This window comes from Coloeus monedula (assembly GCF_965178545.1).
Source record: "Coloeus monedula genome assembly, chromosome: 16".
Classification (NCBI taxonomy): Eukaryota; Metazoa; Chordata; class Aves; order Passeriformes; family Corvidae; genus Coloeus; species Coloeus monedula.
The window spans coordinates 15,117,873-15,132,336 of record NC_138796.1 but is presented as its reverse complement, the minus strand read 5'-3'; the positions used below and the strand labels follow the sequence as shown (position 1 = coordinate 15,132,336).

General features: G+C 56.9%; 1 protein-coding gene across 2 annotated transcripts in view; it reads right to left on the bottom strand.

Annotated features, from left to right (window-relative positions):
* Nucleotides 1-3,589: 3,589 nt before the first annotated feature.
* The window catches only part of RAB11FIP3 (RAB11 family interacting protein 3), a 75,184-nt gene continuing 64,309 nt past the window's right edge, over nt 3,590-14,464 (bottom strand). For both annotated transcript variants that reach the window (XM_082292208.1, XM_082292209.1), the window contains 7 exons: nt 13,115-13,218; nt 10,873-11,013; nt 9,959-10,040; nt 8,109-8,246; nt 7,017-7,172; nt 6,517-6,657; nt 3,590-5,829 (listed from right to left, as the gene is read on the bottom strand). In XM_082292208.1, the coding sequence (XP_082148334.1) occupies nt 5,716-5,829; nt 6,517-6,657; nt 7,017-7,172; nt 8,109-8,246; nt 9,959-10,040; nt 10,873-11,013; nt 13,115-13,218 (876 nt within the window). In that variant the 3' untranslated portion in view covers nt 3,590-5,715. The remainder of the gene's footprint in view (nt 5,830-6,516; nt 6,658-7,016; nt 7,173-8,108; nt 8,247-9,958; nt 10,041-10,872; nt 11,014-13,114; nt 13,219-14,464) is intronic.

The following is a 14,464-nucleotide window of genomic DNA, read 5'->3' as shown; positions in this document are numbered from 1 at the left end:
GACCCCCGCATGGGGAGGGGGCAGCGCCGGGGAAGCGCAGCGGAGCCCACCGAGCCCCGGGACGGGACGGGCCGGCGCCGGCTGCCCTCGGCGGGAGGGGAAGGAGGAGGGGACCGGCCGGGGGAGGGGAGGGGAAAGGGAGGGGAGGGGGAGGTCCTGCCTGCGCCCCCGCCCCGGCCCGAGACCCCCCCGCTTCCCCCGGGCCGGCCCCCGCAGCTCCGCCGGCCCGGCCGCGCCCGCCCCATCCCGGGGCACTGGGATGCTGCAGCCCCCGGCTGGGGTTTCCCGGGCAGGCTGGGGGTCCCAGAGAGAGTAGGGGGGAGTTCCTGGCCAGGCTGGGGGTCCCAGGCAGGCTGGGGGGCCCTGCCAGGCTCTGGTGGCGGGGAGTTTCAAGCACACTCTCCTCCGCAAGTTCTGCATCACCCAGGAATTTCCAGCTTGGAGCAAGAGGAGGACAATGGCCTGAACAGGCAGAGCTGCTGTCGCTGTCTCTCGGCTGGGTGTGGGGTCTTTGCTGGGGTGTCATCACCCTCCGGTGTGTCCCTGCCAGGGTTTGTGTCCCACGCCGGAGCTCCTGGACCCTCCCTGGGGATCGCGCTCGCCGGGAGCATCCCAGGTGCTCCTGCCCACGGCAAGTGCCACAGGGTGGCACAGGCAGCACCCCGGGGTGAGGGTCTGCACTGGGGCTGCCCCCTTAGCCCAGGGTTGGGGCCATCCTCCCTCCCAACCCGGCTGCCAAGGGTTAACCCCATCCCAGCCCCATCCCGGGATCGGCAGCAGATGAGGAAGGGGAAGGAGCTGGAAATGCCTTCTCCACACAGGGTCCTCCTGCAGCAGAGCTCGGAGCACATTCCTGCCGTGGATGGGGCAGCCGGAACACGGCCACGGAGTCCTGCTGGATCCAGCCCTGCTGTGGCCACACAGGACATGGCCAGGGCACGTGGGATGTGATCGTGGTGGCCTTGGTCATGGCCAGGCTTTGGGGGCATTCAGAAGTGCCCTCTGGCTCATAGAACCCCAGGGTTCTTGTGGTTGGAAAAGGCCTCTGAGATCATCAAATCCAACCATTCCCCAGCACTGCCAAGGCCATCACTGACCCCTGTCCCCAAGTGCCACACCCACTGTTAAATCCCTGCAGGGATGGTGACCCCAGCACTGCCCTGGGCAGCTGTGCCAATGCCTGACCACCCTTCCCATGAAGGAATTTCCCCAATATCCAACCTAAACCTCCCCTGGCCCAGCCTGAGGCCGTTCCCTCTCCTCCTGTCCCTGTTCCCTGGCAGCAGAGCCCGACCCCCCCGGCTGCCCCCTCCTGTCAGGGACTTGTGCAGAGCCACAAGGTCCCCCTGAGCCTCCTTTGCTCCAGGCTGAGCCCCTTTCCCAGCTCCCTCAGCCGCTCCTGGGGCTCCAGCGCTTCCCCAGCTCTGTTCCCTTCTCTGGACATGCTCCAGCCCCTCAGTGTCTGTCTTGTCACGAGTGGCCCAGACCTGACCCCAGGATTTGGGGTTTGTCACGGTGCTGAGCCTCTGAGCTGGGTGGAAGACCTGGAGCTGTGCTGGGACCAGCTCTGGAGCTGTTCCAGAGGATGCAGAGACCTTCAGAGCTTTAGGACTTTTCTGGAGCAGTTTTGAAAAGGCTGGAGAGGTTTTAAGCCATTCAGAGCCCCTTTCAGAGGAGGTGCAGAAGAGCTGGAGTGCTTTGGAGCAGCTCTGATCATTTTTTATGAGTTTTTGAGCAGCTTTGGAGCCGTTTTAGGGTTGCTTGTGCCCCTCTGATGTCATTCCGAGGGGGGTTAGGGTGGTTTCAAACTGTTTGAGTTTAGAGACGGTACTAAAAAGTTTTAACCCTGTTGAGAGGCACATGAGGAAGGTGCAGAGGGGTTTCAAGGGCCTTTTGGAGGCTGTTGGGGCACTCGAGGAGTTTCACAGCTGCACAGAGAAGGCTTGGAGAGCTTCAGAGCTGCCACGAGACCCTTTCTGTGATCCGTTTTGAGCTATTTCGAGGAGTTTTAGAAGAGTTTGGAGGGCTTCAAGTGCTATTCCGAGGCAGTTTGAGCATCTTGGTGCCTTTCAGGGCTGGTTGGAGGAGCACGAGAGCTGTTTGAGCAGTTCAAGTGGCTCAGTAACGGCCAGAGCACCATCCTGGAGCTGCTCAAAGGTGATTTACAGCTCCTTGAAGCCACCCAGCACCACAGGAACACCCCCAGAGCTATTTACTTCCCCCATTTCTAGAACACCTTCGAGACGCTGGAGGTCGAGATTCCAGAGGAATTTTTTTAAGGATGTTTTAGAGGCTTTTAGGGAAATCTTTGGTGCACTCTGGAGCTGCCTGGAGGGTGTAGGGCAGTTGGGAGTGCTACAGAGGTGATTTACAGATGCTCAGGGATGCTTTGGAGGTGCTCAGAGATGTTTTAGGGCAGCTCAGGGATGGTTTAGAGCACATTTGGGGCAGTTTAGGGCAGCTCAGAGGTGATTTGGAGCAGCTCAGGGATGGTTTAGAGCAGCTCAGGGACTTTCAGGGCAGCTCAGGGATGGTTTAGAGCAGCTCAGGGACAGTTCAGGGCAGCTCAGGGATGGTTTAGAGCAGCTCAGGGACAGTTCAGGGATGGTTTTAGAGGAGTTCAGCAACATTTTAGAGCAGTTCAGAGATGTTTTGGAGGAGGTCTGGGATGTTTTACGCAGCGCAGGGACATTTTAGAGCAGCTCAGGGACATTTTAGAGCAAGTCAGGGACATTTTGGACCATGTCAGCGATGTTTTGGGGCAGCTCAAGGACATTTTAGAGCATGTCAGGAACGTTTTGGGGCAGCTCTGGGGCTGTTTTGGAGCAGTGTGGAGCAGTTTGAAGCCATCTGGGAGGTTTCAGAGCACTCAGGGTGTGTCAGAGCCTTTCCCCAGCTCTGCTGCAGCTCCAGGGCTGCTCGGAGCAGTTCAGAGGAACAGTCTGGAGCCATCCGGAGGCACAGCGGGAGCTGGGAGGGGATTTTGCACGTTCAGGCCCTTTGGGGCGGCTTAAAGGGGTGGGGAGGGGTGGAGGAGGCTTAGAGGGGTGGGGAGCAGCTTAGCAGGGAGGTGAGGGCGTTTAAGGGATTTTTGGAGCAGTTCAGAACAGCCGAGTGCTCTGAGGGGGCTCTCCCGGTGTGAGGGAAGGGAAAGCTCCGTGTTCCTGCCTGGAGCAGACCCAGAGTCCCTGTCCCAGCCTGCCCAGTCCTTGGGCAGCAGGATCTGCTCCGACGGCCCCTCACCCCACCGGGACCCTCCAGGAAGGTGAAGGGGGAATTCCCACATTCCCACCCACACAGCTTGGCCGGCTGGGGAGATTTTGGCTCCCTCCGACCTTGATTCCTCTGGAATCAGCAGGGTCCAGCCTCCCTCATCCTCCCCAAATCAGGGCATTCCAACCAGGTCCAGCCTCCCTCATCCTCATCCTCATCCTCATCCTCATCCTCATCCTCATCCTCATCCTCCCCAAATCAGGGCACTCCTTGGTGCAGGAGCATTCCCACTCGATCCAGCCCCACTGGAGATCCAGCACTCAGATCCTTGGGATGCTCCAATCCACCTCTGTGGAAAAAAAGTCTCCGGGCAGGAATAGTAACAGCTTTTAATCCGACAAGAATTGATACATCAGTTAAGACAATACCATTTTTGCCTCTTTTTGGGGGATTTCCTTCACATACCGGTCAGGAAAGAGGAACATTTTTGGGATGTACAGTTTTTGTTTTGTTTCTGTTCTTCTCTCTCTGTAGGGACTTTAAAGCATGGTGAATGTGCAAGTCAGTGCTTTTTGTTTGCTTAAAACTTTTTTTTTTTTTCCCCGGTGCTTATTTACAGTTACAGTACCTCTGTGAGAGCGACAGGAAAAAACAAACGATTGTTTGAGACCTGGGGATCCGGGATCCCAAGTCGAGAAAGGCAGATCTCCAATATTTATATATTTATACATATATATATATATATATGCTTTTGTGTATACACAGATACATTTCTCTCTTCTTTTGAAGTATTAAAAAAATGGATCAACCTTCATTCTATAAAAATACCTACTCTACAAGATAGAAAAATTTTCCCTCTCCAAGTATACACTGATTTACACCCAAAGCTTCTCTGGAAATGTACATTACGTGGCTTCTTCCCGCGGCCTCGGGGCAGGGAGGGAGGCAGGGAGGGCTGGGATGCAGGAGCTGCCCCGGGGTTTGGGGCTCACCCTGGCCCCCCTGCCCCAGAGCAGGGGCTCTGGGGGATGAGCACCCGGAGCTGACGTGGCCGTGGCTCGGCCGGGTCCCCCGGGATAAGGCGGTGACAGCGGCCACGTCTCCCCGGGCAGGGTCATCCCGAGGGCTGGAAGGGGTTTGGAGAGGAGCAGGCACCCCCCGGGATCGCTGCGGCTTCTGCTCCCAGGCCGCTCCGGCATTCCGAAAACCTGACAAGCAGGAAGAGGAGGCGCTGGCTGAAGCCGACCCCTGGGATTCCGCTGGCTGCCTCCTCCCGGGAGCCCAGGGGAGCAGGGGCTGAGCGGCCGCTCCCGGGGTCACGCTGTGCTACGGCCGCTTGTGCCAGCGAGCCCAGCGCTGTCTGATGTAAACATGGCTTTTGTTTCCCAGGGAGCTGCCGAGGTGCTCTCCGGCTCCTCTCCCCCTCGGCACAGAGATCGCAGCCCGGCCGATGCCAGGGATGAGCAGGGAGCGCGGGCACGGCGGCCGGAGCAGGCTCTCCCTCCAGGGCTGCAGCGATCTCCAGCAGAGCCCTGCTCCGGCTGGCAATGGGAGCTGTCCCCGGGCCAGGGGCAGCTGAGGTGGGGAGCTCGGGTCTCTCCGCGGCAGCTCCCACAGCGCTGCGGGTCCCACGCCGGGACAAGGAGAGGCGGCCAGGACCTGGTGAGGAGCCGCAGCCTTGCCCCGGTGCCACACAGAGCCCGTGTGTCTGTCCCCAGCTGCGCACGGGTGACAGCTCCCCCCGGAGCCACCTCAGCCCGGCAGGAGGAGGAGGGAGGAGGAGGGAGTGGAGCCGGGATGCCGAGATGTGCCGACAGTGCAGCAGAAATAAATAAGGAGGCAGGTGACCAACTGCGCTCACGCCCTGTCCCCAACGCCCCCGGGCTGCCCCTGCAGCCCCTGAGGGCTCCGCACGCAGCCGGCCCCAGCAGGAGCACGGGGCCAGGATGGGCTGAGCCAGCGGGATGAGGACATTTGCATTAAGTTAATTAAAAAAAAAAAAAAAAACAAAATCCCAAACCAAAACCAAACCCCAACCCTGTGCGAGTCCGGGACGCGCTCCCCTCGTTCCCAGCTCTGCCCAGCGAGTGTGTCAGGGACACTTTGGCACAGCAGACGCTCGGGCTGGGCAGGGCAGCAGGGCAAAGGCAGCGCCGCCGCTTCCATCTCCATCCCGTCCTCCCGCGGTTCGGAGCAGCCCTGGGATGGGCCTCGCCTGTCGGGACAGTCCCCAGCGTCACAGGCACTTCCCCCAGCGTCCGCTGCCTGAGCTCCTTCTCCACGTTCCCTTTCACCCTCCACAGCCAGAAGGGCTTCAACGTAACGGAGTCAGACAGCAAAGCCTGGCTGCTGGTTTTCCTTTTCCCTGGTCCGTGGCTCAGTCACCCCCGACCTGAGGCTTCCTTGTGCCTTCATCAAGAGCAAAGACGTTTGGAGTCCCTCTTCATCCTCTCAGAGCACCAAATCCACCCGACGAGCGCAGCCGGCGGCTCCCGGCCGCCCTTACTTGACTTCCAGGATGGAGGGATTGGTCTCCATGATGGCCACGATGATCCTGTCGATGTAATCCTGCAGGCGGAAGTTGATCTCCTCCTGCTTCTGGATTGCTTCCATGAGCTGCAGCAGAGGGAGGAAAGGGAGGGAGAGGTCACTGCCTGACCCTGCCGAGGGTTTCCCGTGGCTCTGTGCCTCCATGGGTGTCTCCCTGGAGTGGGATATTCCTGACCCTGTTTAAGTGGCCAGGGAAAACTGGTTGTGCTCACTCCTGTCCTTCCTCAACCTCTCAGCCTGATGGAGAGAGCAGAGAGCATCTCATCTCCACTGGATCCCCAAAATTTGCAGGTGTATTTTCCCACTTGCTGGGGTGTTAAAGATTTAATTCCAGTTCTTGTGCACAGGCTCAGCCACCCGTGGTTGGTGTTCAGGGAAGTGGAGATCTCCAGGGGGAATGTCCTGGCTCCCAGGCATTTTAAGACAGCTCTGGCCAGATGGACACAGCCTGTGGTGGCTGCAGTGTCCTGGGAAGGGGAAGGCTGTCCCAGGGCAGGCAAAGCAGAGCTGCCAGAATCAGCAGACAGGCAGGGAGCAGCTGCCCTGTTCCCAGGAAGAAGGGCTGGCAGGCAGGGTAAGCCCTGCGAGCTCTACAGATAATTGTGTGGGGATTTCTTTGCTCTTTCCAGCTTTCAGGGGAATTTTGGGAATGGGCTGGGCCACAGACAGGGCACATCAGCCCCTCCCAGGCCATCCCAGGTGGAGGCACCCAGGAAGGTGCAGCCTGAGCCAGCAGCTCCTCATGGCACGTACCTCATCTCTGGAGACAGAGCTGATCTCTGCTGCCAGGGACTCAGAGAAGGAGGCTGAGAACAGGTTCTTGGCTCCCTGGATGCTCAGGTTGATGATCTGCCCGTTCAGTTCATCGTTCTGCTCCTTCAGGTTCCTGTTATCCTGTTCACACACACAAACCACAGGCTGCTGGAGCCCCTGGTGCTCTCAGAGCTGATCCAGCTGGGGAAAGGCAGGGGCTTTCACCCTAACACAGCTCCCACAGTGCTGGGAACAGCACATGGGCTGCTGACTCCATCTCAGCAGAGCCTGGAGAACCTCTGGAAGCATGAGATACCCTGGGGAGATCCAGGGAACACAGCAGAGAGAAAGGCTCCTGCTGTCCCTGAGAAAGCACCAGCCTTCCTCTCCCAGGACAAGGCTCCTGGATCCACTCCATCCCTTGGGACAGAACCCCTGCACCTTGCTGGTCCTCCCTTGGTGTCAGGGAATCGCTTCCCTGCCAGCCCAGCTCTCCCTACCTGCTTGAGCTGCTTGATCTCCTGCTCCAGCTCCGTCTCCCTTGTCCTGCTGTTGTATTCCTGCAGCCCCATGCTGCTGCTCCGGCCCCGGCGCTGCTCCGCCTCCAGCTTGAACAGCTGCAGGTGCTCCAGCTGCTTCCTGAGGTCCTCGATGAGCTGCAGAGCAAGGCAAGGGGACAACTCAGTGCCACAGACCCCGGAGATCCGGCAGCACCCTCTGGATGTGGCTGGTGTGGGAGCAGCTCCAAGGATTGCTGCAGCAGGATTGCTGCCCAGAGCAGCTGTGGCTGCCCCTGGATCCCTTGGACGTGTCCAAGGCCAGGTTGGACGGGGCTTGGAGCAACCTGGGACAGTGGAAGGTGTCTCTGCCCAGGGCAGGGGGTGGAAGGAGATGGGCTTTGAGGTCCCTTCCAACCCAACCCATTCCATGATTAAATTCCTTTCTGGGGACACTTGGTTTCCCCTTCGTCCCTCACACCTCCGGCAAGCAGGAGATGAGGAGCTCTAAAATCCATGAGCACAGCCCTGGAAGGACCTTGCTGGAGGGCCAAAGATGCTGGCTTTGGGTCTGCAGCAGCACAGACCCCTCAGCCATGTGGGTCCCTCCTCAGGCAGCTCCCTGGGTCCCCACCTCGCTCAGAGCCCTCAGTGACACCACAGTGACACCAAATTCCCCTCTGGGCTCAGAGCTCCTTTCTGCCACCCCAGCCAGCCCTGCTTGGGCCTCCAGCTGGAATCAGCAAGCACAGGTGATGGGAGGCCTGGGAGATCCTGCTCCCACGCACTCAGCTCTCACCCCCTGTCCTCCTGCCCGCTGGCTCCAGGTGCCTCTGGCACTGCTCCTTCCAGGCAGGAAGGGCAGGGGCCAGGGTGGCACAGAGCCCTTGCAGGGACATCGCTGGATGAATTTCAGAGCAGCAGAAGTGACTGAGGTGCTGCAGCTCAGCTGCTGAACCCCTTTCCTCTGCCCAGGAGGCACCAACTGCTCCAGTCACACCCATTCCTGAGGTCACTCCCATTTCTGGAGAGGCTGCCAAGGCCAGGCTCCCACATTTTGGGGACAGGGCTGTGGCAGGCCCAGACTCCGCTCACCTCCTGCGTCGACTCCTTCTCCTTCTGGAACTGGTGCCTCTCCTGACTCAGCTTGTCCCCCATCTTCCTCTTTTTCTCCTGCTCCTCAGTGAGCTGCACAGTGAGGTCCTCGATCTCATCCAGCAGCTTCTGCTTCTCCTGTAAGGACATGGGAAACCCCAGTGAGGGGGCCTGGCCTGGCTCGGCGCTGCCGGGGCCATTCCCGCTCGCTCTGCAGGGAATGCTCCTCTCCTGAGGCACAGGAATGCTCTGCCTGCTGGGATTTCATCTGCTCAGGGCACCAGGGCCCGAGGCTTTGGCAGCCACACACCAAAGCAGCGCTGAGGGATGGCTCCAGAGTAAATCCATGTGGATATCCACGCTTGTGCCGTTTTCTGGGAAGCACGATGCTGCTGTGGGATGGGCTGGGAGGGACTGGGGCTGGCACGGGGGCTCTGGGCCAAGAAGAGACATTAAATCATAAGGCTCCTTGTGTCTGGATTTCAGCAAAGTCCTGAATCTGAGATCTTTACTTCCCTCGTGGTTTCAGATATGAAAGGTTTGAATTGAGGGCTGATCCAAGAAGGAACAGACCAGTTCAAGCCAGGATGTCAAACACACAGCCCAGCTCTGTTCCCCTCTCATCCCCAAAGCCTCAGGTGAACATTTGGGATGCAGGTGAAGAGGCCAACAGGCCCTAGAGCAGCACCTTCTGCCTGTGACCAGCTCAGCCCCTCCCCGGGCTCACAGCTTCCAGTCCCATGGGAAAGGTTTTGGCTTTCAGAACTCCCCAAATGCCACAGGACCCCCTCCAGTGCTGGTGATGGATGGCCCATGGCACACAGGGCTGAGGGGCAGCTCCGTGGGGAGCTCCAGCTGCTGGCTCGGGGGTGTCCTGCTCCGTGGAGCAGCACCAAAGGCACCACACCAGCAGGAAAGGCAACACTGACAACAAAATCCTGATTTTTGGGCACTGGATGAGAGAGCAGCTCACCAGCCAGGCTTCTCCTGGGCAGGCAGGGGCAGTGACTGCCCCTCCTGCTCCTCCTTCATCCCATTAACTGTGGGGAAGAGGAGAAGGGCTCTGCATGGATCAAACCCAGCCTCTCATGGCTGAACACACCACGGCAGGGAATTTATCCTCAGAGCCACCAGGGCTTTCCTGCCCCCAGCCTCAGCTGTGCTCACAAGGTCCTGGCAGATGAAGACATCAGGAGAGATGGATCTGCAGTGCTCTCCCATGGCACTAAACATGGATAAAATACCTCAGGCCCTTCAGCTGGCTGAGGAGGTTTGATTTCACTTCAGTTTTAACCTTAACTCTGCCCCAAGCTTGGCAGAGACAAAATGCAGCCCCCGTTCCAGGTGTCCCACCTGTAACCCACACCATCTCTAAAGATGAGGCTCTTGCCCGTGCCAAGGAGCCTTGGGAAGCCTCCAGCCCTGCACGGCCTGGGATCCTGAGCAGAGTGACAGGGACAGGGGCTGGGAGGTGACACGGATCTTTGAAAACTCAACTTGCAAATCTCAGGACACGGGGATGGAGCATCCCTGCTCCTTCTCCTCCTCCCCTGCCCTGGACTGGCCCCAGGGATGGGGACAGGGATGGGGACGAGCTTCCACAAGAGGGCACGAGTCCCCTCCCGAGCAGCCACTGCCACAGGGAGATTTATCAGGGTTTTATTCCCAGCTTCCGGGCTGAACAGCGGGGAACTGCAAGGATAACTGTGGGATAGTGCTGTCCAAAGTGGGGTCTGCAGTGCCTGGGAAGTGGAAGCAACTGGTTTGTCACATTAAATGGATCTCATGGTCATGGAAATTCATCCCGAAGCCAGAATTTCATCCCAAAACCAGGCACCCCCTGGCCTCACCTCCTCAAGCCTCTCGATGTTGGCTCTCAGACAGGGGACACAGGACCTCAGCTCGCTGTTCTCGTCATCCAGCTGCTGCAGCCTGCAAAGGGAACGGGTGTGAGACTCATCCCAGCATCCCACATGGCAGAGAAAACATCCCCAGGAATATTCAACCAAATGGAAGCCAGCAGGAATTCATCTATTCAGGGCAAAGCCTGGGATTCCCACTATCTCTGCTGCCAGGGGATAGAGAGGGGCATCCACATGGTCCTGCCATGCCCTTCTCCATCAGGTCCAATGCTGTTCCTTATTCCCAGGGTTTTATCAGTCCCTGGAAAAGCCTCAGCAGCAGAGACATCAGAACAGGGGGTCAGACAGGGCTTTGGCTTTGCATTCCCAGCTAAAACCCCACTGTCTTCATCTTTCATGGACTGCAAGGGACAGCAAAACATTCTGGGAAGGCTGGAAAAGCCCTGTGAAATAACTGAAACCTCTCCCAGCCCCTTTTTCCTTTGGGATCCAACAGGGAGCCTGAAGCACCCTGGCTGGGACACTCTGCCCTTTGGGAAGGTCCTTCTTTCCCAGGTATTTGCCTGTTTCCATCAAGCTGGAAAACATCTGGGCATTAGAAGCACTCCAAGGGGTCATTTATGGCAAGAAGCATCAATAAATCCCCTCTTCATTCCCACGCTGCAGGGCAGGCACACGGATGAAGGATGGAAGCTAAACCTCAAATGCATCAGAGCAACTCAAATGAAGAATCCAAGATTATGTGCATGGACCAAAGGTGGAAACAGCCCAAACACAGGGTTTGTGGTGACTTTAGTCACGCCCTGAACCAACTCACGCTCCCTGCCTGCCTCCCCTGTGCCCCCAGGGCTGCCTGGGCACACATTCCAGGCTGGCTCCAGGAGAGCTCCCCCCAGCCCCACCTGGCCTGCAGGTTCTCGATCTCTATGCTCTTCTCCCTCTCCATTTTGCTGAGCAGCTCCCTCTGCTTCTTGATCTCCTCCAGCAGGGTCTGATCTGCCCTCAGCTCCTGCTCCTTCAGCTGCTCCTCGAGCGCGTTTGCTCTGCGGAGAGGACGAAGAGGGGATTAAATTTGCCTTAGGCCCACTGCCAGCAGGCTGCCATCCCAAGGGAGGGACCAGACTCTCTTCCCAGTCTTTTTCCCAGCCCTCAGGTGAGCTGGGAGAGGCAGATGATAAAACAGAACAAGCTTCCAGGGCAAATACACCAATTGCATCTCAAATAGTTTCGCTGCATTCCAGGGGGAGAAGGAGCAACTTTTCCATCAAAGGTTTCCCAAGTCAGATGCCTTAAGGAACCCAAGCATTTTATTCAACTTCCAGCCTGGGAAAAAAGTTCATTTTTAATTGTTTTTCAATGTCTTCTCTGCATTAGAATTATTTCCAAGTGCAGCCACACACATACACACCTCTTAATGGGAATCTCAAGAGTCACTGAGGTTGGAAAAGACCTTTAAGATCATCTAATCCAAACATAATTCCCAGGGCTGTGGTTCCACCTGCAGTGGCCATGGCAGAGAAATCCTCCTTCAGCTGTTTTCAGCATGAAGTGGTCTCACTGCTCCGAGAAAAGGCAACAGCCCCAATCCTTCTTTTCACTCTCTAGTGATCCCAACAAAAAATAAGGGATCTGCAGGTCACCCCTCTCTGTGTCAGCAGAACTGCAGATCACAGAATCCCACAATGGTTTGGGCTGGGAAGGACCTTAAAGACCATCCCATCCCATCCCATCCCATCCCATCCCACCCCTGCCATGGGCAGGGACACCTCCCACTGTCCCAGGCTGCTCCAAGCCCCAATGTCCAGCCTGGCCTTGGACACTGCCAGGGATCCAGGGGCAGCCACAGCTGCTCTGGGCACCCTGTGCCAGGGCCTGCCCACCCTGCCAGGGAACAATTCCTTCCCAATCTCCCATCCAGCCCTGCCCTCTGGCACTGGGAAGCCATTCCCTGTGTCCTGTCCCTCCATCCTTTGTCCCCAGTCCCTCTGCAGCTCTCCTGGAGCCCCTTTAGGCCCTGCAAGGGGCTCTGAGGTGTCCCTGGAGCCTTCTCTTGTCCAGGTGAGCACCCCCAGCTCTCCCAGCCTGGCTCCACTATCCCAGGTTGCTCCAAGCCCTGTCCAACCTGGCCATGAACACTTCCAGGGATGGGGCTGGGAGCTGGAATTCCTGCAATGGCTTTGCCCAGGTGAAGGCCTTTCCCAGCTGCTCCCACCCCTCCCCAGCACGGAGCTCACCCAGGGCTTTGCTCCACTCGGAGCCTGCTGACCGCTGAAGTGAAAACATTTCCCTCGCTGCTCAGTTTATCAGGGCTTAGGGAAACCTTCGTTTGAGTGGCTCAGTTCCCTGACACAGCTGTTAGTTAACAGAATTACAGCCCTAAAGATAAACCCTGCCGGGTTTATCTGCCCAGGGTATGGATATGCTGCGAGAGAGGAGCCTGCCACATTAGCACACACGGCTGGGATCCAGCAGGAGGCAAGCCTTGGAGCTCCAGAGATCATTTGGAATGGGCAAAAGGGGCAGGAAAATATCACAAATATAAATATAAATATATATGTAGAAGCCAAAGTTCCAGAGATCTTTTGGGAGGGACACATGGAGCAGGGAAGCACATTAAAAAAACCCACCAACAACAAAAACAAACAAACAACAACAAAAAAACCCACCAAAAACCCAACAAACAAACAAAACCCCCCCCCAAAAAGCCCATCCTGATTGGGAAGGGAGCCACAAGGATCATTGATTCCAACTCCCAGCCCTGCACAGACACCCCAACAACCCCACCCTGGGCATCCCTGGCAGCGCTGTCCAAACGCTCCTGGAGCTCTGGCAGCCTCGGGGCCGTGCCCATTCCCTGGGGAGCCTGGGCAGTGCCCAGCACCCTCTGGGGAAGAACCTTTCCCTGATATCCAACCTAAATCTCTCTGACACAACTCCAGCAATTAAAAACCATGTCTAAAAACCACCAAAAGCCAAGTGTGGAGCTCCAGAGAACTCAAACACATAAAATATAAAATCTACACGTCACTGTGTCCTGCTCTCAGCTGGGACAGAGCCAATATTCCTGCTGAGGGCTGTGCTTTGGATTTGGGAAGGGAGCTGGGCCACGTGGAGGGGGAAAGGCTCCCCAGGTGAGGCTCCTACCTGTGCACCAGCTGCAGGTTCTCCTGCCGGAGGCGGCTGTGCTGCTCCCCGTTGGCAGCCGTGTCCTTCTCCAGCTCCGTCACCCGCTTCTCCAGGAACACCACCTGCCAGCAGGGACATGGATCAGCCTCTGGGCATCCTCAAACCCAGAGCAGCCCCCACACCATCCCTGAACATGGAGGATTCCCACTGGAATCGGGCAGCTGTGCCTCGATTGAAAGCATCCCTCTAAAACATCCTTTTGCACGCTGCTTTCCCAGGTTTTGACGGCTCCTGTGTACCAGTGTGGGGTCAAACATTTCACTCTTTCCTTTCTTCAACCCTTTCCTGATGACATCCTAAAAGGATGTCTCCAGAGCTCCATGTGCAGCCCTGCGGTTGGATAATTCCCCACTGTCTGGATCAGGATGGAAACTCTGGATTAACAGATGGAAGGATCAATGCCAGCTGGTGGGGAAGGACCAGAGGTGAGGCTTTTCTCTTCATACCTGTAGAGGGTTTATTCCAGGTGTATTTGCATTTTATTCATTCAAATCCCAAATAAAGCAATCCTGGGGGAGCAGAAGTGAGGAGCATGTCTGGAAAAGCCAAACCCTGGCTCTGGGAGAAGGGCAAGAGACACAGCTCATTAAAGAGGCCATGCAGACACACAAGGCCTTTCCCAGCAGTGCCTTTTCCATCAAAAGTTTCCCAAGGCAAATGCCTTAAGGAACCCAACTATTTGATTCAACTTCCAGACTTGGAAAAATGTTGATTTTTATTTATTTTTTAAAGGTCTTCTCTGCATGATAATTATTTCCAAGTGCAGCCACACACACACACACACACACACACACACACGTTTCTCTTTCACATGCAGTTCCTCAGGACATTCATATTCCACAGCTACAAAGCCATTTCCAAGGAGTTTCAGGACTGCAGTAGACATTTACACAATCTTAGCTTCTTCTCCCTGTTTTTTTTAACTAGGGACACTCAAACAAAATCTTTCCTGTGTTCCCATCTTCTCCTACAACTCTTTTCTTTTAACACCCCAGGAAACCCCATCAGCACCAGCACAAAATCAGCACGAGCAGAGTGTGCCAAGGAGAGGAAGCTCCCGTTTCACACTGGGTGGGTTGACTCAGAAAAGCAGAACTCGAGAACATCCTCTTGTGTGCAGGAGAAGTGAAAATGCTGCCTGTGAACAGCCCATTCCTGCTCCCAGCACTCTGGGGGAAGCCACTGCCCCCAGAGAAGGATCCAGCGTCACCTCGTGACCCAGCCCAGCACCTGCAGTGGTCTCCTCCTCCATTCCCTCCGTGGGAAGGGGCTTCCTCTGTCCCATCTATGAGGAGCTTCAGCCTGATC